The 25,372-nt window shown below is 37.1% G+C and overlaps 4 protein-coding genes across 8 annotated transcripts in view; 2 read left to right on the top strand and 2 right to left on the bottom strand.

The window, feature by feature from the left end:
* The window catches only part of btbd7 (BTB (POZ) domain containing 7), a 54,948-nt gene extending 45,668 nt beyond the window's left edge, over window positions 1-9,280 (top strand). For 3 of the 4 annotated variants that reach the window (XM_048206530.1, XM_048206529.1, XM_048206531.1), the window contains 5 exons: window positions 305-448; window positions 861-1,050; window positions 1,589-1,767; window positions 2,479-2,886; window positions 3,477-9,280. In XM_048206530.1, coding sequence (XP_048062487.1) covers window positions 305-448; window positions 861-1,050; window positions 1,589-1,767; window positions 2,479-2,886; window positions 3,477-4,127 — 1,572 coding nt within the window. In that variant the 3' untranslated portion in view covers window positions 4,128-9,280. The remainder of the gene's footprint in view (window positions 1-304; window positions 449-860; window positions 1,051-1,588; window positions 1,768-2,478; window positions 2,887-3,476) is intronic. The other variant, XM_048206532.1, reaches the window with a different exon arrangement.
* A 2,338-nt stretch (window positions 9,281-11,618) lies between these two features.
* Window positions 11,619-20,370, bottom strand: ubr7 (ubiquitin protein ligase E3 component n-recognin 7). Its single transcript, XM_048206522.1, has 11 exons — window positions 20,024-20,370; window positions 19,552-19,685; window positions 16,340-16,400; window positions 16,162-16,257; window positions 15,232-15,285; window positions 15,013-15,118; window positions 14,610-14,725; window positions 13,946-14,137; window positions 12,690-12,870; window positions 12,493-12,554; window positions 11,619-12,407 (listed from the first exon to the last, which is right to left on the bottom strand). The coding sequence occupies exons 1-11, from the start codon at window positions 20,153-20,155 to the stop codon at window positions 12,315-12,317; spliced, it is 1,227 nt and encodes a 408-aa protein (XP_048062479.1). The 5' UTR covers window positions 20,156-20,370; the 3' UTR covers window positions 11,619-12,314.
* A 672-nt stretch (window positions 20,371-21,042) lies between these two features.
* Window positions 21,043-22,711, top strand: si:dkeyp-55f12.3 (uncharacterized protein LOC568418 homolog). The gene is made up of 2 exons (XM_048206528.1): window positions 21,043-21,279; window positions 22,280-22,711. Exons 1-2 carry the CDS (start codon window positions 21,084-21,086, stop codon window positions 22,384-22,386), a joined length of 303 nt encoding a protein of 100 aa, XP_048062485.1. The 5' UTR covers window positions 21,043-21,083; the 3' UTR covers window positions 22,387-22,711.
* Window positions 22,712-22,725: 14 nt separating this feature from the next.
* On the bottom strand, window positions 22,726-25,179 carry tmem251 (transmembrane protein 251). 2 transcript variants are annotated; one of them, XM_048206527.1, is made up of 2 exons: window positions 25,025-25,179; window positions 22,726-24,599 (listed from the first exon to the last, which is right to left on the bottom strand). In XM_048206527.1, exon 2 carries the CDS (start codon window positions 24,582-24,584, stop codon window positions 24,156-24,158), a length of 429 nt encoding a protein of 142 aa, XP_048062484.1. In that variant the 5' UTR covers window positions 24,585-24,599; window positions 25,025-25,179; the 3' UTR covers window positions 22,726-24,155. The 2 variants fall into 2 exon arrangements, with proteins under 2 accessions (XP_048062484.1, XP_048062483.1); XM_048206526.1 differs by having other exon boundaries at window positions 24,918-25,146.
* Window positions 25,180-25,372: the final 193 nt, after the last annotated feature.

Genomic DNA, 25,372 nt, shown 5'->3' with positions numbered 1-25,372 from the left:
ATTTGTCAAATTTGCAGGCCATTATTTACCAAACTTCAGCTAGCATCTAAGATAAAAAATTTAGCACCATTCTATGAATATGCTTATGCTTATATCAACAATGAATGTAAGTGACACAATACCCACTTTGTTTGCCCTTTATTCTGTAAAATGCAAAGAAATTTGTCATGCCATGAGAAACATGTTACTATTGTTTTTCTGTACAGCATGTTGAATAAAAATGACATTGCTCCACCAAATTCCATCGCTCTTCCTGACCGCTCTTGTCAAAAATCGGTAAAGACATTTCCTCTGCCTTTAACAGATGAAGAGGGGTCTGATCAGCACCCCTCCTTCTGACATGCTGCCCACAGCAGAGGGAGGCAAAGCCAACGCCTGGCTCCGGCAGAAGAGTGCTGGCATTTATGTCCGCCCACGGCTCTTCTCTCCTTATGTGGAGGAGGCCAAGGTAGGATATACTTCCTCACCTCACATACAGCAGAATATTTAACCATTATATTAAAACTAATTAAGACAGGAAAAAAGTTATTGGAAAAAAGTAAAGAAATACAATTAAACAGTACACTTTTCTTTAATAAATGTTAACCAAAAACCTCTTAATTAAGCACGTCTCAATGTATCTCATTTCTTAAACACAACATTAATAATACGAGGAAAAATTATTACAAATAGTTTTTAATTTATAGAGAAAATATCAAATATACACATGCAAATTAAAGGCTTATAGAATGTAGTTTTACTTAAAAATCTAATCATTTTGAAAAGGAACTTGGTTTATAGAATACCCTTAGTGCTGTTATTAACTGGACCCATTTCATTATATGACTTGCATCAAATCTCGTGTATGTGTGTTCCTCCAGGCGGTTCTGGAGGAGATGATGGTTGAGCAGACTGATCTGGTTAGGCTACGCATGGTTCGTATGTCCAATGTACCCGACACACTCTACATGGTGAACAATGCCGTCCCTCAGTGCTGTCACATGATCAACCACCAGCAAATGGCTGGCAGCCAGACAGCTCCGCCGTCTGTGGTTGCTAATGAGATACCAGGTGGGTTAAGCGCTCATTCATGCTTAGTAATGATTCTTTGTTTAAACCAATCTACAATTTCAGTCCCATCATCCTGTGCACTATATATCTGTGTATTATACTTGATAAAGTGAATCACTCACAACCACCACAATCAAGTCATTTTAGAGAGAGATTTCATGGAGGCCCAATAGATTGCCCTAATCTAGATGTAGTTGTGACTTCCATAAATCAAGCCATGAGACATTGTTTTCTCAAGTTAATTTTGCAGTTCTTTTTCAAGAAGCAGTTCAGTGTTTTATATATATATATATAAAATGTGAGTGGGAACATTGGCCTTGTATGTTGGCAAGCTTTGTGATGCTGTGGGTGTTATATAAAACAAAAATTCAACACCAATTAAAAAAAAAACTTTCGTTGTCATATTTACCCATCTTGTATACATCTCTATTTTTTTTTTTAAAGTAATATTATTCATTGATGCACTTAATCATCTGTAATTATTTACATTTATTCTAACTTAAGTCATGTGTTTTCCTTTTCTTACCATGTCTTTCAGTGCCCAGGTTGGCAGTAGTGAAGGAAATGATCCGTAGGCTGCAGGAGCTGCGTCACACAGACCAGGTGCAGCGAGCGTATGCTCTGAACTGTGGTGAGGGCGCCACAGTCAGCTATGAGCTGCAGATCCGTGTGCTCCGAGAGTTTGGCCTACCTGACGGGGCTGCAGAACTCCTACAGGTAACCCAGCACATCCTGTTTGCGTGGAGGCTGACAAGTGTTGCTATGGCTACCGTGAATCTCACTCTGACTTTCACGTCAGTTAGTTTTACCTCGGCCTCTGATAAATACAATTTTGTATCCTAGTGATTGCAGGCACTCATACTGATTTTGTTAAAATAAAAAAGAGATGTTAATGCTTCTCTAATGCATTACAAACATCTATATAAATGTCACAATACTAAAATATTATTACAATTTAAATGTTTTCTATTGTAGTATATTTTAAAATGTAATTTATTGCTGTGATGGCAAAGCTGAATCTTCAGCAGCCATTACTCCAGTCTTCAGTGGCACATGATTCTTTAGAAGTCATTCTAAATTCATTCAAAATGCATCCTTCCTGAATAAAAGTATTAATTTCTCAAAGAAAATTGCATTCATGAACTTGTGTAGAGTATTTTTGGAGCCTTAGCGTGTTCTGCATCACTCCATGTTGCTTTTGACTAGCGTGTTTCTCCAGTCAGTTACTGTGTTATTGTTTTAGAAGTGCTCTAAACCCTTGATCTACTGTGATCTTGTTATTCTCACCATTAAGTGACCGGTGAACCTACACTGGAAAGCTTGGAAGGAGTCAAAACTTCTTAAGCATACCAGCCAGCCTATTAACTCTCATTTTTGAAGCATGTCTAGCACAAACATGCCCTTACATTGATGTGTGCTGTGTTTTAGAATCCGCACAAATTCTTTCCTGAGGAGCGTTTTGGAGATGAGAGTCCCGTCCTGGCCTTGCGCCAGTCAGGTCGCTGCCGGGTCAACAGTACACCAGCTGTGGAGAGTATGTTCACTGACCTGGAGGCTCTGGTGGGCTTCCACCCCCCTCTGCCCCCTCCTCCTCCACCATACCATCCCCCGACCACCCCAGGCCATAGCCAGCAGCAGTTTAAAGCAGGCTGGAGACCACGGGTCCCCAGCCAACCTCCATCCAGATCTTTCTCCTACCCCTGCAATCATGCACTCCTTCATAGGCAGCCCTCTTCTAAAATGGGCAGCCCAGTCTACCCACCAGGAGCCAAACCCCTGCCCCCAGACAGCACTAACGCACAGGGGGGAAGGAATCTTCATCCTGACAAGCAAATGGTGATTAATACCAATATATTATTATTTATTATTATATTATATTATATTATTTTATTTTATGTATATATTTTTATTTATGCAAAATGTGTAGGATTTGGTTATGAACTGCTCTAAGAGGCTGTTCTATTTTTATCTAAAACTAAAAATAGTATTATAATAGCATTATAATAACATTAGCAACACTTTATTAGCTGTTTGATAACACAGTCAAGCAAAAGGCTAATCATATCAATTACTGTTATGTGTCCGATGTTGTAAAGATCGATATACCATCGTGCAGCGTTTACCTAAGTTGACCGAGTGGATCTCCGAGCTCATGCAAGTGAGTGGAGGTGTGGCTAATTAGAATAATTATCGATCCTGTGTACTAAATGAGGCAAGGGTGCAGAATTACATTCAAGCTATTTTAATGCATGAAGAATTTTTTCACAGGAAAAAAAAAAACATTTAAATGGCATTTTGGTGATCAAAGATGAGTTTTAGGAGATAAAATTGACTACAGGGGGACTTTAAATAATAATGGATAACCAATATGGTACTGGTATATCATGCTTCCCTAGAGATAACAGTTGTATCTTAACTTATTCTAGCAGAACATGGAGCCTGTCATCAACGAGTTCATGCCAGACATCGCCATGGGTGTTTCGGCAATGAGCCTGAAGGAACGGCGACTTCCGGAGGTCTCTATGGAGGTGGAGAGTCACGAAGCCCACCCTCACCTTTCTACAGCTCCTCCCATGTCCCACAGCTACTCCAGCCGTCACCCGCACTCCTCCCGCAAGCGGCATGCAGCCGAATCCAAGCCAGAGGGCCCACAGCCAGATCTCTATGAGTTCCCGGGCCGCCACGCACCTCCCTACTGTGGACCAGACCTCTACATCCACGGGCGTCAGGCAGGCGGAGGGGCACCGCCTCCGTCCTACTCGGAGGCTTCAGAATCACTCCGCCTGGATGTGCTGGAACAGCCTCCACAGAGACTAGACTTGGCGATCGTCTCGCAAGGGGGCGTTGCGCAAGCCGTGCAGAGGTCACGGCCCATAAATGAGACGGACCTCACCTGTGGGCTTGGCCCCTCCACAGAACAGTATGAGGAATGGCCCACAGGCCGCCGGCCTGCTCCAGAGGGAATTGGGCTGGGCTTAGGGGCGAACGTAGGGACTGGGGACGAGGGAGGGTTGGGTGCCCGAGACCGAAGGTCACCCAACAAACCTGACTACCCCTACAGGAAGTCTGCTCTCTGACCCCTGATTAAAAACAGACTAAAGACTGATTTAAATGCTATGTGTAAGCAAACAGGTGAGGCACCAGCAGTCCTGCACTTTGTATTCTTTCGAGGGCCGACAGTATCTTGAAGTGATGAATGCCCATAAGCTAAGTGAGTGGCTGCTTTTCTGATGGGAGATGCTAAAGGGAGATGTCACTTAAACTGCTCCAGATAGGTGTGAAACCTAGTATAGAGTGAGGAGAGCTTGGTTTGGTTGTGTGCACCCTGAAAAGAGGTCAAAATTGCTCAATTTTAGTCTGATTCTTTTAAACAGCCATGAAAGTCCTTTTGGCATCCTGGTTCTCACATGTACAGATCTACAGATATCATAGTATATTTCTTTTACTTTCATTTCTCTGAACATACTAGTATGACTGGAGAAAATATATATTTATTTAGATGCACAGATTTTGTTCCTTAGGAGTAAATTGAAAAAATATGAAGGCAATAAGTTGCAAACTCATTACTTTGTCTAGTCCTTGAAAAACGGCTCCTTCTTCTTTTGAGGGCAGAGTGGCAGTAATAGCTCATGTAATCCGCTGCATTTGCCGGCTTTTACATTAGCCTGTGCAATTTAAGAGCCGAGATGGAACATAAAAGGGAAAACAAATGAAATCCCCTGTCTCCTATGAGGCAACTTATCAGGCATAACAATGGCACAGATGCACCATTAAATGTGAATGGGGCTTTGTTTTACAGTGTTTCACAACCCAGATCTGCAGATTCATTCCAGTGTATTTAACTTTAAAAACTATCTGTCCTCTCAAACAAAAATTTGGCACCCTCTTTTGCATTCAGATTCTCTTTGCAAGGCTGCAGTTGCTGGCATTCCTGAGAGATGGCAAATGTGGGTTGATCATTATCAGCCTCTTTCTCCAGAAATGTACAGGAAACTCAATCAAACCAATCTCATTCCGCGTCTTCACTCCTCTGGTTTGGTGGGACAGCAAAAGTCCATGGGCGGAAGATCATTAGCTTTTCTATGCTAGTTCTGTCAGCAGATGACCAACAATTATGATGTCATGAACAGGCTTTGCAAAAAAAAGGAGAAATCTTGGAAAGTGTCATGGACACAAAGATTTAGAGGATTTACTTTTGATTTTTGATTCACTTTAAGAAACAAGATCTCACACACTGCTGCACACCCTATCTATAAAAGTGACTTATTTTAAGCTTTTTTTTTTTTAACATCTGAAAATACCTGTATTCTATTATAACTGTGCAATAGGCAGCCTTTTCATTTTAAATGCTCATTTTGCTCTCTTCTCCTTACAATAAGAATTTTTCTCAGATTGTCATACTGACACAAATATGCAGGCTAGTTCACTTAAAAATGTAAATTGTCACCATTTACTCAACCTCGTGTTATTCCAAACCTGTATGACTGACTGACTTTCTGTAGAACACAAAAGATGACTTTTTGTCCATACAATAAAAGTCAAGTGGGATCCAAAAACAACAACATTGGACCAAACAAAAACAAACAAAAAAGCCTTGAGATATTCTTCAAAATATCTTTTGTGTTCTGCAGAAAGCAAGGAAGTCATACAGGTTTGAAACAACATGAGGGTAAGTAAATGATAGCAGAATTAGCATTTTTGGGTGAACTATCCCTTTAAGATAATCAACAATAGCCTTTCCCCATAAGTAATGGTACTGTATTTTCACATACTCTCAAATGTTATTATATAAGCATCTCTGGTTGTGTTAGACCAGGTGGGACCTCTGTTGAAAATCCAAACGATCCTCAGTCGTATCCATCCCACGTTCTTCACTTTGAGTGCTTTCATTGGAGCACAAGAACTGTTTTGTTGGTTGAAAGCACAAACGTACTGAGAAATACTGAGAATGTCATTCATTTCTTGTCAGATAAAAGTGCTCAGACATTTTTGGTTGGATGGTTGATCCGATTTTTTTCTTTTTTTTTTTCTTTTTTTTTTTTTTTCTTTCTGTTTTTCTGTTAAGAACCCACAGTTAGACCAAAGATGGGTTGGGGAGGATGTTTGTGTTGCTTGTTGAATCTCTAAAGCATTTTATTTACTAGGTTTCTTCGTCTCTTTGTAAGCTGAATTGAAACCGTTGGCTTGAGATTCATGTTAGTTACACAGAATAGACTCTTTGACACTGAATATAGAAGGAACATTTATCATAGATTGATATTATTGATCCCTCCCCAGGTATTTTGACCTATAAAGATAGCCTTAAGAGTTGATGTAGGGTTAGTACTGCTGTCTGCAGTTATGGCCTTATGACCTCACCTTGGGTAACGCAGTTCTCCATCTTAAATCACATAAGGTCTTCTGTGCCAGAGAGACTTTCTACCTCTGACCAGCTTCTCTCAGCATGTACTTCAGTCAATTTGATTTTCCTTCTTTCTATTTTATTTTTTTTTTTTTCAACTTATTCAGACCTCTTGAGCCTCACCTTGAACATTTATCACTGAGGGACCAGAACTAACAGCCAGAAGTCAAATTTTATCCACTTTCTCGCATATTTCTGTGAGGTTCCTCTCCTCCTTTTCTTAAAACTTAATGTTTTCTTAGATTCAGCATAACGGCGCATTTTTGACTTTTGTTCAGAAAGCGAGGGCTTTGCCATCATACATAATAATGAAATCAATCTACAGTTATTACAGGTGTTATGGCAGTAAGCTTGTGTTATTCTTCATCTACTCTTCGTTGTTGTTCAGAAATGTTAGCCGGCTGATGCAGTTGCAGTGCAACAAATGGGTCCTTCTGGACTCCTACTGCAGCCCACCTCTGAGTCAAGCCTGAAAGAGTCATGAACCCTGAGTGGGAGCGCTCCAGTTTGCCATCCCGCAAAGCTTCAGGGGGTCAGATCCAAAAATAGATCCAGCATAGACCCTGGCTGGGGTACAAGTGATCTCCTCAGAGAGTTGAAATGGACTGAGATTGGTAGGAGGCTGCTTTTCTCCTCTTAATGTCAAGGACATAGTTCTGCAGTTTTCTTTACACCAGGCTTATTGGATACGTGAATATCTTCAGTCCCTGATGCACATGGGTAAACCTTTCCTTTGGCATATGAGCAAACTTGATAATGCATTAGTTTCAGCTTTCAGTAAGCTATTGATGGTCCTCTCAAAATGCAATGCATCGCAGCCTACTTAAGCCTACCTTCCCTGACCTGATTCTGCAGCAAAAAGAGGCAGAGTGAACCAATTTATTAACCACTTTTACTCAGAATAAATGTTTTGCAGAGCAGGTGTCTCACTCAAACTTCATTTTACCTTGCAGATCCTCCAGGCTTCAAGTCATCGTGACAATCTACCCGTCACACAAATTGTTTTACCAGCAGCTTGCATGTTCTCCTTTTGATGTGGCGTAAGCTCTTGTCAAAGCGCTGTCATTTAAATTCTCAGTGTTTCTGGTTTGTAACTCAGTATTTTTTTTTTTTTTTTTTTTTTTTTGGAGCTGTGGGTCCACCCCTCTGTATCGATGCCATTTTGAATTGGGTCATTTGTGGTCTGATGAGAAAAGGCCTCTCGGTGTGACATTTCTCATGTCTGTTTTATTTCCTGTTTTTATGTAACTGTTGCATGTTTAGTTTGCTATTTTCAGGTGACTGTTACCTGTAACTCTAAGCATTGAGTAATTGGCATCAGCACTTCCCTTCGAGGCAGCCGAGAGGAGATCTGAGGTCTGTCATGTCATTCTAGCGAATCACTGCGTAACCATGACCCAAAATCGACAGATGGATATTTAGGCCTACTGCTGCTACTCAGAGGTTTTCCTGCCAGCGGAGAACATTATTTCTTGACGCCAATGCCGTTCCCAGCGATCTAGTCCCATATAGACCCAGCCATGCCTTAATATTAAGGGGGAGGTTAGGAAAACTCCTTAGATCACCTTCGCCTCTGCTATACTCAGGCCATGTTGAACTGCTAAGTCATTTATTTCATGTTATAAAACACCAGTCAGATCATTTTGAGGGTGGGTTCTGATTGCTGCAAAAGTCAATGCACACAGTTGAAGGTATTATTTCGTGTTTGAGATGCACACTGACCTCATAATTAATACATTTCTATCACAAATGCTATTTATTGTCGTTTGGGTTTAGTCTGGTTTGTGGGTTGCTTGCCTGAGAGACTGTTAGAGAATGAATTGAAAATGCATTTGTGCTCCCAGATGAGAAGCTTGAATCATTGTTTAGTCTGTTTTGTAGAACTCAAACTAGCTCGATGTTTTACGTCAAATTGTCAGTGTTTAAAATTATTGGCTTCGTTTGGGTGGGGGGAATGAATTTGGCCACCGTACTTGAGATCATCTTAACCAAGGAATAAAAGCTAGAACAGATGAAGGTACCCATTGCACTAAATTTTTGATGGTGATATGTGTAACACTTGTTGTGGAATAGTGCCCTCTGTTGGCTCTATTGATTTATTTTTGACTGAAACGTCTGTTTATTCAGTTCTAGATTCAAAGCTGAGTCATTTTTCTTAAACATTCATTCCTAATCCATTTAGTATATTTGCATGGCGTTGCGTTATTTATCTCCAAAGTGCCGCAAGGCTGAACTGAACTGAAGGTTTGCGTTTTGGATGTGTGAGGGGCAAGGGAAGTTGTGTTTGAAGACTTACAAGTCAAGATCTCCAGGTTCTCTCTTGTGCTATCTCTCTTACGGAGACGATTTAGTGCCTTCCCTGCCTGAGGCTGGGCTTCCTCCACACCCCTTTTGTCTTATGCAAGCCCTTTCTACAAACCTCTGTTAAACCGTCTCTTTGTAATACTGTAGCCAACGCTTAGTGTGCATAACGTTTTTGTCCTTTTTTTTTTTTTTTTTTTTTTTTTTTTTTTTTTCCCTTCAAAAAATATTTTTCAAGATTTTTGGTACCTTTGATCACAGGCCTCAGAAATATGGTGTTTTGTTGTATGTAAAATGTAAAGTTTTTTTATAAATATATATAAAACATGCGATATCTATTTGAGACTTTGTGTGCGTGTACATATATTTGTGTATATATATACACACACACATACAAAAAAAAGCATTCTTTTGTGGAGTTGTGGAAAGTGTCTATTTTTCTATTCTTTTCTTTGGCCGGTGTAGTTATGAACTTTACTCTGCAATTAGGTGACTAATGTCTTGGAAATAAATAGTTTTGAGTTATAATGCTTGTGTGTGGTGGTTTTTTTTTTTTTTTTTCTTCATTCATTTAAACTGCCAGATGAGCAGTGAGTAACACCTTGCCATTAGTGGGAAATGGGAGGGGAAAACACTGCGTCTCATTCACTAACCATACAATTTAACCATACATTTTCATGCAGAAATTCAGTACAGAACCTTGTACTGAAATGTTTGATTAAACTTACAATCAACTGAAGCCCCAAGTATGCAAAATCATACTCCTGGAGGTCATTTATTATTTCAGAGTACAAGAAGTCTAAAAAACGATCATGCGTAGTCGAGGCCTCTTGACTGTGTGTTTTGAGCACTAAACATTTCGCTTTAGTTCAAACGGAAGCTCTGAGCGAACGTGAAAGCAAACAAGCTAGAAAAGTGAGGTTGTGCGAAAAGCCCTTATATGGAAATTTTTTGGGCGTATTTATGTAAATTACTATAGCAGCAGGAACTCGCTCCCTCATCATACAGTAACAGGGTTTTTCAATTGTGGTGGCAAATGAGATGCAAAATTAGTAAAACCCCCCAACAATTCAAATACTTCCAAACTATATAGTATTCAAAAAACAGTATGCCAGCAGAGTAACAACAGGGCAAATGTAGAACGTCCAAATTTTATTCATACTATATAGAACATTTAATGGTCGCGAAGTAAGTTCAGATACAAATTTAGTACCTAAAAGCTAAAAACACAATTTTCCGTGAAGTCTGTCAAATCTGACTGCCTAATTATGCAGACTGCCTTTTTCTAGTATCAACTCTTCCAAACTGTAAATCTGGGCAAAAGTCTAGCGTATTGCCGGGGTAGTGTTTAAGGGTATCACTTTACAATAAGGCCATATTAGTTAATGTTATTAACGTTAAGACATTAGTAATGCCTTAATATTAACTAACAATGAGAAATATGTATGTTAGTTTTTATTAATCTTTGTTAACGATGAAGTTGGGATAGTCCATTCTTCCCTACTGTGATTTATATCAGAGTTAAACAGCTTCACGAACAGGAAAAAAAAATGTAGGATGGGACTTGATTTTGTCCATTGGTACTTGACCGAATCGTTGTCGCTTGAGGGACATAAAACAAACTGCACGGATAAATCATTTATAACAAATATGGCAATATTCCATTAAAAAACTGCTAAGTCATTTATTTCATGTTAACACCAGTCAGATCATTTTGAGGGTGGGTTCTGATTGCTGCAAAAGTCAATGCACACAGTTGAAGGTATAATTTCGTGTTTGAGATGCACACTGACCTCATAATTAATACATTTCTATCACAAATGCTATTTATTGTCGTTTGGGTTTAGTCTGGTTTGTGGGTTGCTTGCCTGAGAGACTGTTAGAGAATGAATTGAAAATGCATTTGTGCTCCCAGATGAGAAGCTTGAATCATTGTTTAGTCTGTTTTGTAGAACTCAAACTAGCTCGATGTTTAACGTCAAATTGTCAGTGTTATGCAGACTGCCTTTAAAAAAAAAATTTTTGATTTCAGGGTGACTTTAATAAAAATGCAGCTGTTCATTGTTTGGTTCAGGTTAGCTCAGGTCAGCTCAGGTCCATTAAATATCAAAAGTTCCAACATTTGATTTTAGTAATTAGTAAATGCTCAAATTAACATTAGCCAAGATTAATAAATGTGACCCTGTACCAGAAAACCAGTCATAATGGTCAAATTTTTTAAATTGAGATTTATACATCATCGGAAAGCTGAATAAATAAGCATTCAGTTGATGTATGGGATATTTGTTAGGATAGGACAATATTTGGCTGAGATACGACTATTTGAAAATCTAGAATCTGAGGGTGCAAAAAAAAAAAAAAACGAAATATTGAGAAAATCGCCTTTAAAGTTGTCCAAATGAAGTCAATAAAAATATTTTTTATATATATTTACAGTAGGAGATTTACAAAATATCTTCATGGAACATGATCTTTACTTAATATCCTAATGATTTTTGGCATAAAAGAAAAATCGATAATTTTGACCCGTACAATGTATTGTTGGCTATTGCTACAAATACATGTGCAAACAAACCTGTTGTGCGTCTGGCAGCCGTTTTCCCCAATTTCTGGCCCGATGTTTTGCTGCATAAAAATGTCTTCAAACATAGCTTAAAGTTTTAAAATCTAGTGGCCTTGATTAGTTTTACCCTTCTAAATGGTGTGTAAAGCCTGATCGGTTATTAACAACACTTTCAATTTATCACTGAAGAAATCCTAGAGGCATTACTGACTTGTTCATCTAAATCTCATTTTTTGTGCAAATGGAGGCAATTTCGCTCTAATGGAGAGTTCCTAGAATAAACTGAGACATACATCACAGGGCCCAAATGTATTACCATGTTTATTTCTCAAAGGTAGGACATTAAAAAGTAACAGAATCTACAAATGAAACAGGTTAAAACTAGATAAAAATAAAAAAAGGGTTACTAGATCACAACTGTGACTGAACTGAACAACCTGAAAAAGCGCTTACATAGGTTTGTTTCCTAAACAGATTTTTCCAATTGGCTGTAGCACTATTTACCCTGACACACATGAATGTGAATATTTGCCATCTCATAAGAACAGAATTAATACTGACTGCAGTCATGTGATTGTGGCTTTCCTAATAGCCATTTTAAATTGCTTAAAAGAGAGAGCTCCTGAGGATTGACTGCAGCTGCTGTTTTATGGCATTACAGAAGTGCCTGTCCATTAATCCATTGTTTTTAATCTTTCCATAATTTATTTGCACTGAGAGCCAATCGAGACATGTTGAGCTGAACATTATTGCAAATTCAACCACTATTTGAAATGGTAGGATTACAAGAAAAGAATTACAGCTACATCTTTGGGAACACTGTCATACATCACTATACAAGGTCAAAATCATACAAGCTTATGAGGGCCTGAATTTGAACTGCATATTTATTTTATAAAACCAGGAATGGCCTTGGAAAAAGAGTGAAGAAAAAAAAAAAAAAAAACATGAATGATTGGATATAGCTGGTATGCTTGAAGTGTCAGGGTGAAGGACGGTTTAACTGCAGTAGTACTGGCCTGCATTGGCTCTTCGTCTCTTGCGGCTTTGCTGCTGTTCAAAAAATTGACGGATATCCTCAGGTGTCACCACCTAAACAAGAAAGGGGAGAATTAACACCAGACTGTACAAACTTATCTTCATCTCAACAATCTACATCTCTTCATGTATAGCCTACCTTTCCTTCTGCTGCAAATCGCTGCAGATAGTCCTTCAGTTCTGTCTTCATGTCATTATATTCTGAGGAAAAATTAAATGTGAACTTCACTGTTAAATTGATAGTAAATGGTGAGTGGTTACATTTCACATCTCAAATCATGAATTAGTTTTGCTTTCACACAGATAAAGATGCTAGTACCACTAAACCCTACTAACCATGGATGATCTCCAGCTGCTGAACCCGATTCAGGTTGTTTAAGGCCGACATCAGGGGGTCACGACCCTCAGCTCCACCCGCTTGTTCAGCCTGCTCTGTGGACTTGCCTTTGTTCTCATACGCCAGGACGGTGTCCGTCTCATCCGTGAGGAAAGACACTCCTGTGTCTGCATAGAGGATCTAAGCAAACAAAGCCAATTAACGTGAGGAACAAGTAAGATCCTCATTCTCCAAACAACAATAAAAAAAATACACACACACATAATTGTAAATGCATCAAACATACAGTAATAAATATATAGAGTGAAATATCACAATTTAAAATAACTTGTATAATATACATATATTATATGTATTATATAATACACACATATATATATATATATATATATATATATATATATATATATAAATTTAAAAATGTATTTTATATATATATATATATATATATATATATATATATATATATATATATATATATATATATATATATATATATATATATATATACACACACAAACACATACATATTTTAAAATGTAATTTATTCCTGTGATGAAAAAGTTGAATTTTCAGCATCATTACGCCAGTCTTCAGTGTCACATGATCCTTCAGAAATCATTCTAATATGCTGATTTGCTGCTCAAGAAATATTTCTTATTATCATCATCAATGTGGGAAGCAGTTGTGCTCCTTAATATTTTTGTGGACAACATTATAAAATCATTTGTAACTTTAATGGCACTTTTGGTCAATTCTTAAAATAATATAATATAATATAATATAATATAATATAATATAATATATATAAAAAGATCTTATGAAGCTACGAGAATACTTCTTGTGCGCAAAAACTAAACAAAAATAACGACTTTATTCCACAAATTTGTTTCAAAGACGAATTTGTTGAATAAAGTCGTTATTTTTGTTTTGTTTTTGCGCACAAAAAGTATTCTCGTCGCTTCATAACATTAAGGTTGAACTACTGTAGTCATGTTGACTATTTTATCTATGTCTTTAATACCTTTCTGGACCTCAAAAAGGTGCAATATCATTGCTGCCTATGTGTGGATCAGATACCCTTGGATTTTATTAAAAATACCTTACCATTTGTGTTCCAAAAACAAACAAAGGTCTTACGGGTTTGGGACATCATGAGGGTGAGTACTTAATAACAGAAATTTCATTTTTGGGTGAACTAACCCTTTAACCAAGGGTGAATCTGTAATCTGTAATCGGTGTGTTTGAGCTGTACCTTGCAGTCTGTGCAGGTGCAGAGTTTGGTGCGCCAGGCAGACGGCCAGAACACGGCACCCTGCAAAGTCCGGCTCATCCCCGAGGCCTTCATCTCTCTCAGCCTGCAACCGGAGCACGAGCCGTCCTCTGAGGAACCTTCAGCTTCTTCCTGGTGTTTCCGCTTACAGGCGGATGTCCCGTTGACCTGCACCTGTCGACAGAAAGAAGGTCATCAAATCTTGATCACTGATTCCTCTCTTTCTGTGTATACTGTTAAAATCATTTAATATTCCTCAGTCATACAGAGCTGGCATAGTTTCTAACAGCAACAAAACAATGTGGTGCAAATTAAATTTAGCTTGATTCCTTCAAATTATGGCTTGAGACAGATGACGCATGAGCAAACACTTTCTGATAAGCATCATCTAACTACCGCCATCTTGTGGTGAGACTGGTGAGACAAAGGCAAACCTGTGTCTAAAAAGAAGCTTTAACTCTTTAGTGCATCGAGTGTCTTTAAACACTTGTTCATCATTGCACATCACTTGTTTAAAGGAGTTTTAAGTTTGGCTGTCAGCAATAAAACAAACTGAACACGAATGAAAGGAAAAGCTGCCATTTCATGAATCAGCCTCCTACTCAGAGACAAGACAGACAGACATTATACAGCAGACAGTAAATACCTTCTCATCTACGGGGCTCTTCAGGTTCTCATTTTTTATCTGCTCTTCATCATTTTCGACCTCCACTTTCACATCCCCTTCTCCTTTGCATGGGCTTACTTTTGTTATGGGTGGAACTGATGCAAACAAGACATATTAAGCCTTCAAAAAAGTATAAATGTCTACTAAAAGATGCTAACTGACAAATGATATTTTCATGTACACTAAATCTATAATGTCACTTTTGATCAATTTAATGTGTCCTTGTTAAATAAGTGTTAATTTAAAAACAAAACAAAAAAAAAACATCTTGATCCAAATGTTAAACGATAGTGTACATTAAAATTCTCTCCTTTTTTAAAGAAACCTTTGCAGACATATCTGTAAATGCAAAATGAAAGCAAAAAATGGTATTTAACATTACCTGCAATTTGTGCAGCATAGTTCCAAAGGAAAGGTGTTTTATTCATGCATGACTCGCAGATCATCTCTTGTAGCTCCACACAGTCTGGCACTGCACAGCCTAAATGCTGAGAGAAACACATAGATGATTCAGACATATGTCATGTTCCTTATCTACACACACAAAGAACACTGAAGCATGTACAGGTCCTGCCTGACTGCAAACTGATTTGAAACTAACCCGACCATGGAGCCAGTCCTCACACACGATACACTGGATCATCTCATCTGGAACCTGGAGGGAGAAATACACTCTAAAATTGTACGTCATGTATATAATCTGTATAAAATAATAAAAGCACTCCAAACTAGGGATGTCACAGTGAGGTACATAACACCGGTATATAAACTTGCAACAAACCCGGTATCTTGAATTTACGATCACGCATACTTTGTAATTTGCGTGCATCAGAAAGTAGATATAGCTGCAGGACAGAGAACTCCGAAATGGGGTGTAAACTCCAAAAGTGGGTACCTCCAAAAAAAAAAAAAAAAAAAAAAAAAAAGGGGCTTCTATCTAATGTCGCTGATTTTACATTTCAAAATAAAAGTTCGTAAATTAAACACTTTCTCGCTGAAAGATATGAATTGACATCATTTGTTTTTTACATAAAATTTAGGCACGTGTTAAATAATCTTAGCTTCTTGGCATCAGGGAGCCGGTATCTATCGCTTTTGAATGCAAGCTCACTGTTCACTTTTCAAATTTGCAATCAGCCGATCACACATACTATGTACTATATACTGACTGCACATTTTACAAGATAAGAGATTTGTCAATGACGCTCAGGATCCTCCGACATCGTCCTGTCAGTCATTTCATCTCTAATAAGTGAAATCTGACTGACTGAGACTCTGCAGCTCATGTAATGCAAAACGACAGTGGTGGCGGTGCCGAAGTAATGTAATTGGTGTACGGCCGAACACAGTGTAACACTGTTAACACTGACAATCTTACTCTAAATGTACAGCATCTTGTTGAAAATAATTCAAATTGGAATACAGATTAATAATAAAAATTTAAAAAAAATGCAATATAAGGTAAGATAACATAACTATAGGTGATATAAAAAACATTACAGAATGCAACTCAAACTAAAATGCACATTACCTCGTCTTCTGGGTCTGGGTAGGGTCTGTCACATGTGCAATACAAGCCAAAAAAATTGTGGCTGTATTTGTTCCCTGAATTCACTTTCTCTTTATCCTGCATAACAGAAAACCTTAAATAATCACCAACACTACAATTAAAACCGAAAGACTCAAACTAATCATAAAACATAACTTACCGCAAAGAGCTTGCACTCCATTTCCCCAAACTTGTCATTTCCACAATCACATCGAAAATTCCTGTAATATCAATAATGTTTAAATAACGAAAGCAGCTTCCTCTTAACATATTATAACCTCTGCAAGTTTGATTCAAAGTAAGGTCTGTGCACAATTAAATCCAAACTAAGAAAACTTGATGCTTAAGTTATTTTTCCCTCCAGATCTCCATGTGGAATTTTCCTTTCATTAAAGTCAGCATGAAATGGAAGTTGCGATAGTCATTTCTTCCTTATTGTGATGTATATCTTAGTGAAACAGCTTCTCAAACAAAACAAAAAAATGTAGGGCAGGACTTGCTTTTGTCCATCAGTAATTGATTGGATTTGATTAAACATTAAAAGGGCACATGAATTAAAAAAATAAAATAATGATGTGCATGGATAAATCATTTATAATAAATACTGCAATCAGGGCCGTCGCAAGCAAGGTACAAGGTCCAGTGCGAGTTAGTGGATGCGAGGCCCCACTCTTCACCCCGAGTCAAGGGTTTGCGGAGTATAGCAGGCATATGCCAGGATGCTTTTTTTATATGATACAAACACATTTAACCACTAATAGTTAAAATAAAATTAACATGTAATTATATAGAAAGTAATAAGTAAAAGTGGATTCGTTCTCCCGTTTTTTTCAAAGATACAGCGCACAAGACATTAACTCACAAAGAATGGATACAAGTATACATGGATATATGGTTACAAATAGAATTAATAAAATATTGGTGATTATTCCTGTGACAAACAAGGAAAGAGTATGCCAGTGATGGAGACAGCATCAGTTATGATTTATCCTTTTTTCTTTTCTTTTCTTTTTTTTTGCCCTCCCAGCCATGTAAAGAATGAGGTGGTAACACTTTACAATAAGGTTCATTAGTTAACATGAACTAATAATGAACTGCACTTATACAGCATTTATTAATTTTTGTTAAATGTTAATTTCAACATTTACTAATACATTAATTAAAATCTTGTCAACATTAGTTAGTGAACTAACATGAACAAACAATGAACTGCTGTATTTTCATTAACTAACGTTAAAGGTGCGCGAGAATTAAAAATTGAATTTACCTTGGCATAGTTAAATAACAAGAGTTCAGTACATGGAAATGACATACAGTGAGTCTCAAACTCCATTGTTTCCTCCTTCTTATATAAATCTCATTTGTTTAAAAGACCTACGAAGAACAGGCGAATCTCAACATAACACCGACTGTTACGTAACAGTCGGGGTGTACGTACGCCCCCAATATTTGCATAAGCCAGCTCATGTTCAAGGCATTAGACAAGGGCAGAACGTCTGGATGTGCGCAGCTGAATCATCAGACTAGGTAAGCAAGCAAGAACAACAGCGAAAAATGGCAGATGGAGCGATAATAAATGACATGATTAGTGATATCATGATATTTTTAGTGATATTTGTAAATTGTCTTTCTAAATGTTTCGTTAGCATATTGCTAATGTACTGTTAAATGTGGTTAAAGTTACCATCGTTTATTACTGTATTCACGGAGACAAGACTGTCATTATTTTCATTTTTAAACACTTGCAGTCTGTATAATTCATAAACACAACTTCATTCTTTATAAATCTCTCCAACAGTGTGTAATGTTAGCTTTAGCCACGGAGCACCATCAAACTCATTCAGAATCAAATGTAAACATCCAAATAAACACTGTACTTACGCGATTAGACATGTTGCATGACGAACACTTTGTAAAGATCCATTTTGAGGGTTATATTAGCTGTGTGAACTTTGTTTATGCTGTTAAAGGCAAGCGCGAGCTCCGTGAGCAGGGAGCGTGAGCATTTAAAGGGGCCGCAGCCTAAATCGGCTTATTTTTAATGATGCCCAAAAATAGGCAGTTAAAAAAATTAATTAAAAAAAATCTATGGGGTATTTTGAGCTGAAACTTCACAGACACATTCAGGGGACACCTTAGACTTATTACATCTTTTAAAAAGACGTTCTACAGCACCTTTAATGAAAATTAGCAAATGCAGTAACAAATGTATTGCTCATGGTTAGTTCATGTTAGTTAATACATTAACTAATGTTTAACTAATGAACCTTATCGTAAAATGTTACCAATGAGGTTTGTCTAAAGAATGTCAATGATAAAGTTATTCCATTATAGGCTTGTTGGTGCTTTAATATGTTTGCCGTTTCTTTATTTTTACTGCCTTCTGGAATGTAATGTATTCTTTAAAATAGGAAGGATAATTGTTTTTAAGTATAAAATTGTAGTAATGGATTGAGATTTTACTCTTGGATGAAAGGTTTTTGAATGATATCGTTGTGTGACGCTGTGCTGTTATCAATTGACATTGAGGGGGACACACGTCACCAGTATTTGATATTCTTGATGCTGTGCCACTCTGTATGTTGCTAGGATGGCAATTTTTTTAAATGTTACATTTTTAGGCTGGTCCACTTCAGGGGTCAAACTCTGCGAATTCCAGCGTGATGCTTCAGTTTTAATGGTGCAGTAGTTTAAGGTAAGATATTAGGCTAGCTAAACATAATAAAAAAAATGTAAAAAATTAAACGACCAACAGCAATTCAGTGATCTACTCAACTTTTTTTTTGTCAAATTTTGCCATTTTGATTTTGAAATGAATATAATTTTCACGATTCTGATTCATGTAATTCGTTTGAATGTGACAAGACAAGAAACATTAACAGAGCCGTTTTCGGCATATTAGGCATATTAAGAGTGAATGTGTGTATATTTTAAAATAAAAAGCATTATTTGCAAGTAGTTCAAATGCATTATAATAAATTCTAGTTCTTTTACTATTTTATTCTCTGTAATCCCTTTAAATCCTGGGCCATGTTCGAGAGACCCTGTGTGGTCGCACACTTCACACAGCCCTTGCGACGGCTCTGACTGCAGTATTGCATAAAAAATAAGAATTATCAATTTTGTTTTAATGCTGACTTTACACCACCAAAACAATAAGATTTTTTTTTTTTTTTTTGTGAATACAGTTTCACTGGCTATGATGCTGCCAGTGACAAATATGTGAAGGAAAATCTGCTAAAGAATCTCACTGCCATAATGACAAAAATATATGAATAAAAATCATGCAAACTAAGCTTTTCAGCTTTGCATAAGTGGGTTACCAGCAAAAATCACAGCTGGTTGTTTTAAAGAGATTGTGGAAATATTCACCTCTTGGTATACAGCTCAAAAAGGTCATGGCCTTCATGGCACTTGTAGGAACATGCCAGACAGATGCCAGCTGGCTCTCCTCCCTTTGGTGTACAGGTGTTGCAGGCATACAGAGCCTGACGCTTCACATATCCCTGTTAGGACAAAAAGAAAATCACCATGTTTTTAGGACATATAGCTTGTTTTCATCCTAAGAATTTAAATGTAAATTCACAGCATCTGCTGACAACTACTGTCAGATGTTTACTGAAAAAGATTCTTGTTCCTGCTACTATGTGTTCATGCAATAAGGTTTATTTCCAAACAAATAGACGCTGCATCGACGCATTAAGCATAAGGTATTATGCTAACCCAAAACAACACAACAAGCACTTTATAAGAATAACGTTGATCGGAATAAGCTGTGTCAAATTATAATCAACATGCTAGAAAAATATTATACGACGAGGATGTTTATATAAACACGTCAAACCTCTGGATACGAGCATTTCTCTGAATCACTCCCTCCAAGCACAGCGGAGGCTTCGTTCTCCAGTTCTTCATCCTCCTCTAAGACGTCCACCAGAGATACAGTAGCCTCCTCATCTCCATCATTTGCCGCCATCCTTGAAGAGACGAGCGCAAAAAAACTGTTTCCAGTTCCTGTTCCAGGGCACGAAACGAGACAACGAGTTCACGTTTTATTGGCGACGGAGAGTCCGCTGTAATATAACAAAAGAAAAGATGTGTGACTGTGTCATGCAGTTTGACACTACCAGAAGAATTTCTCGGGATTAACTGTGACAATAACAAAACCAATGCTGCTTCCGGTTTATGCAAATTCATGATGTTTTGGCGGGAGAGCTGCAGGGGTTATAAACAGAATTTATTATGAGTTATTTGTTTCTCATTAGCGTGTATTAAAACATCATACCCATATAATCTCACTGATTCTGGATAAACAGAAAAATTAGGAATTTTTGGGAAGCCAATTCAATGGGTCAGGGTTCAAAGGGTAGATCAGTGTTGCCATGTCCACTATTTATTAATAGTAAGTCTTTTATACATATGGGTATGTAATTTTTGGAGGCTTATATCTAAAATACAGTTACGTTTTAGAGTTTACTTGTGCTTCAGTCCGTAGTCTTATAACCCGAACAAGCATTTCTTCTGAGGCATCTATCTGAAATTTCCTATTAATTTTTTTAAATGGTTTCCTTGAATGTGAACGCTCAAGAAAGATTTATTTATTTCATTTAGATGGCCAAGTGTATGTGAAATATTTTAGTTAGTTTTGTCAAAGGGTGTAATTGTTGACAATATTATTATTTTGCAGAAAGTTGCAATTTAGCCTAGCTTCTGTTTTATGGCATCTATTCTATTTTAGATTGTATCAATGAAATGAAGCGTGCATTTTCTCCATAATTCAGAAATAAACCCTTCCCCTCAAGCAAGTTTTTTTTTTTTTTTTTTTTGGAAGTTGTTTTTTGTAGTCTAGGTTGCGTGTATTTCTTGTGAGATCTGGCAACCGAGTCACAGTGTGCATCTTCAATATGGCAGCGTGCGAGCTGAAGGGAGAGCTGAAGTACAGAGATGGACAGACAAACCAGTTCGCTGTACAAGTAGATGGCGATCTGAAATCAATGATTACTGGCGTCAAGAAATTAAATGCCGATATATCAGTAGTCTTGACGGCTCTTGTTGAACAAGAAAAGGGCTCAACGGGAGACAGCAGAGGGGTTCTGGATGGTAAGATGCTAAAATGAAAATTGGGTCGTTTATGGGAAACCAACAAACGTAAATTGAAAATAAAACAACCAACACTAATAAAGTAGCCTACCTTATAAGTGTAATGATTGCTCTGTAGGTGGCAGCGAGCTCCTTAAGTTCACCCAAAAATGAAGTTTCTATCATTAATTAACTTGCTCCCTCATGTTCCAAACCCGTAAGACCTTCGTTCATCCTCGGAACACAAATTAAGAAGTTTTTGATGAAATCCGAGAGGTTTTTTTTATCCCCAATGGAAAGCAACGTAAGTACTTATTAAAGATAGTAAAAACATAGTTAAAATAGTCAACGTGACTACAGTGGTTCAACTAAGTTACTACAGTTATGAAGCGACTAGAATACTTTTTGTGCGAATGTGGTAATTACGTTGCTTTCTATGGAGGATTAAACAAAAACTCTCGGATTTCATCAAAAATATCTTAATTTGCGTTCCGAAGATGAATGAAGGTCTTTCGGGTGTGGAACGACATGAGGGTGAGTAATTAACAACAGAATTTTCATTTTTGGGTGAACTAACCCTTTAACTTAACTTTCTTCTGTCGCTTAACAGAAATGTTAATTAGTGACCCATCTGGCTACTATTTTTTATTTACTTACTTTAGGATAATACTTTGTTACTTATTCTTATTACAAAGAAGACTTAACAGTTAATGTCCTGGTAACAAGACACTTGCATACTTTTTATTTATTGCCATTTTCCTCTATCACATCATCAGTAAACTAGGTTTCATTCGAAAGCTTAAACACTCAAAATTTAGTTTTCAAAGTGGACATTGCATTATGATGGAAACTGTATTTTACAACATTTTAGCAAGCTTTTTTGTGATATCAACTTCAAATTTGGATGCAATAATCTGCTGAATGTCTTGTTTAATAAGTGTCTATGCTCAAAAAGGGGGTTGACAGTTAACAGGTTAAGTTATTTGTAACTTTACTTTCTCTTTTTGAACCTATTTTATAGATGAAGAGGATGAGGACAGTGACGAAGAGGATAGTATCACAGAAATGGCCACGAAAAAGTCAAACTCAGAACCTCCAAACAAGCGGATAAAGACCTTACGGCCATGATCTTCAGAACTGTCATTCTCCTGTTATTGCATAAAAAGGTGTTGTTACATCAGTGCCCTCCTTTTAAAAACATTTATGACGGCAATATGAGTTTAAGACAGTGTTGTTTTAAAAAAATGTTGCCTTTTTTTGTTTCCATTCTTTAATATTTTTAGGCTATTTAAAAATGTTTTTATTTTTGATAACTTCGGTTTCTTATTAAAGGAAAAACATAATAGTGCAAAGGGAAAATTGTTTCATCATTACATTTTTCCTGTTGTAAAAAGGTTATCAGTACTTAAGTTTCATCAGCTAAAAGGTAATAATAAACCACTGTGCAATAAAATGTCAGTGTAACAGTTTCAAAAGAAAATGCACTGCACATTACATTTCTTTAATATTTTTTTGTCAGAATCCAGAGTTGTTTCAAACCAGTGTATTAAGATTGCAATGGAAAGTTATTAACAAGTACCCATTAAACATTATCATTATAAATTCATAGTCAAGCCCTTTTAGACAAAAAACAATTTGCCTTTTTTAAAACTTTTCAACAAATTAATAAAACCATCCACATATATAACCAACAGCATTGTCGCCACAAAAGACGTGATTTTAAAGACTGAAACACTTGGGTCTGTGGCACAGGCTCCACTAAAGTTAAGACCCATGGTTAGATTAGTCTTGTGCCAGATTCATTACAACCTACCACACCCAGCAAGTCTAAATAACCTTTGCATTTCTTATGCAAGATAACATTATTCACACTGTAAAATGATGCTGATATCCCTCAACAATAAGACATGAGATTGAGTGCACTATTCCACAAGACATAAATATGAAATTGTTTTCTGAAACACACTGATGTCTTTTCTCTGAAGACACTTGATTATCACTGATACATGATTAGTATTTGTCAAATAAACACAAATTAAGAAGTAAAAGGAAAACTCCCTTTCCATGTCTAGAGCTGACAAGAAATCATATTTGAACATAAAATACTGATTTCTTTAATACAAATGTTTTCTTATTACAACTTCTTGCCTTGATTGCATTTTCTATTCAAAACAAATAAGATGGACACTTATAAACAATTGGAAAACATGTGCCACCACTATCAATGGTTTTCTTATTTTCCTCTAATACAATGTCCACTGGAGTCGAGAACAAACAGCTAGAGCATTAAAGTGACACTAAAAATCCATTGCCCTCATACTATGGAAACATTTACACTTGTCTGCACTGACAAATCTTTATTCATCTTGATTTATAGGAAATCTACCCATCATTAGAAGTGTAATTCAAGTAGTTCATGCAGCCCCATCAACATTCTCCACATCTTTGACTATGGCTTAATTTCTTATATCAAATTTATTTTCTTTTTTAGAGTTAATCAAAACAAAGCTTCTAAAAAATGAACTGTAAGATTGGGCCGACATGGAAAATACTTCTGAATCCTATTATAAGTCTACTTTGATTAAAATGTGGACCAATTTTGCCACTCAGTTTGAAAGAGTTTGAAACCTCGCTAGTCTATAGTCCAGTTTTTGCTAAAAAAAAAAAAAAAAAAATTCCACAAAAAGTGGTGTGGAACTGCAGGTGACTCAAACAATTAGTTAAACTCAAGAAAAAGAAAAACATTACAAAAAAAAAAAAGGAATCCCAAGCACCATCCCCATTTATTTCCTAAAAAAAAAGTCAGGGCCAAGTCATAAAAAAATCATAATCTTATATATGAATGCACTTTTTGTATCGCCCAACCATATGGCACCAAGATCTGATCCCACATCACTTCAAGTGTCAATCAGCTGCAGCCTGCTGATCTGATTGGAGGCCTTAGCGAAGGTTTGGTGACGGTTGCAGAGAACAGCAAGGCAGATGGGCAGAATACAGTATCCTACAGTCTTGGGGTCCGCCCTGGTGCAGGAGTATAGAAAGAGAAACACCTGGAGGTAGGGAATGAGGAAAATGGTGGCCCACACCCAGAAGGGCAGGAGGAGAAGTCTCGTTTTCAGAGTCACTGTCCATGAGGTTGAAGAAGGGGAAGAGGAAGAAGCATCTCCTGACCATTTTGTCTCCGCTCCGGATGCCTTTTCTACTTGTGCCAGTGCAAGTCGGTTGTACGTTTGGCTGATCTCAAATATGTAATACACTGCAGCGACACTGGCCAACAAGTACAGTCCGACACCTATCCACCCCATCCGCTGGCGGAAATTCATCATTCTCCATGCTCTTCTCTGGAAAAACATAGAGAATTCATTTAGTGCAAACGCTGACAAGAAAGCAAACACTTACATGGGTATGAAACCATGTGATCAATGGTGTGATAAGTTTGAGGAAATAAAAATGAAAGCAGCTCAAAACTTAAAATGTAAACCATCATTAAAAATTTATAAATAAATATTTTAATCATTTTTATATGTATTTCAAAACATTTTCCAAAACAATTAGGCTAGCTTGTGTACGAAACACATTACTAATCTTATTATTAAATATAATATTGAAAAAAAAACAAACAAACATGAAGTCTTTCAAACACAAGAAAGCTCACACACCATCTGGAGATTTCTCAAAGCTGTAAACTAGCACTGTTGTGTCATTATATAGCAATACGCCCCCATTATATCGACTAAGCACATGATTTCGACTGAGTGATACTTACTGTGATCACACGATCAATCCATTTTGCGCGGTTTTCAGAGCAATATGTTTCTCAAGCCAAAACACACAACGCTGTCACAGGATTGTTGTCATAGGACTCACTTCCTGGAATTTCACATCCGGGAAGTTCCCGTGAATCTTCGGTGACTTTATTATTAACCTAGCAAAGGACTCTACTGCCCCCCAGAGGCTCTCTGTCATACATACATGCAATGCAATGATTTTTTGCTTACAATTTGAGTTGAATTGTGTTCGTGTCAACTGGCAGAACTGGTATAATCTGAATAGGCAGGTCATCTTGTTTGATTTTCACATGAAACATCCACAACAACTTCTTAATCTACACGTT

The sequence above is a fragment of the Megalobrama amblycephala genome, linkage group LG11, assembly GCF_018812025.1.
Source record: "Megalobrama amblycephala isolate DHTTF-2021 linkage group LG11, ASM1881202v1, whole genome shotgun sequence".
In the NCBI taxonomy this organism is placed as follows: Eukaryota; Metazoa; Chordata; class Actinopteri; order Cypriniformes; family Xenocyprididae; genus Megalobrama; species Megalobrama amblycephala.
Note: the sequence above shows the minus strand (reverse complement) of the source record. Positions and strands in the feature narration are given on the sequence as shown.

Excerpts from the sequence above, each read along its gene's own strand:
- ubr7 (XM_048206522.1), bottom strand. The coding sequence starts at position 20,155 with ATGGCGGCAAATGATGGAGATGAGGAGGCTACTGTATCTCTGGTGGAC. Across the intron at positions 16,258-16,339 it reads TGGAGTGCAAGCTCTTTGCG|GATAAAGAGAAAGTGAATTC; the intron begins GTAAGTTATGTT and ends TCTGTTATGCAG. Across the intron at positions 14,138-14,609 it reads AGAGCCCCGTAGATGAGAAG|GTGCAGGTCAACGGGACATC; the intron begins GTATTTACTGTC and ends TTCTGTCGACAG.
- si:dkeyp-55f12.3 (XM_048206528.1), top strand. The coding sequence starts at position 21,084 with ATGGCAGCGTGCGAGCTGAAGGGAGAGCTGAAGTACAGAGATGGACAG. Across the intron at positions 21,280-22,279 it reads CAGCAGAGGGGTTCTGGATG|ATGAAGAGGATGAGGACAGT; the intron begins GTAAGATGCTAA and ends CCTATTTTATAG.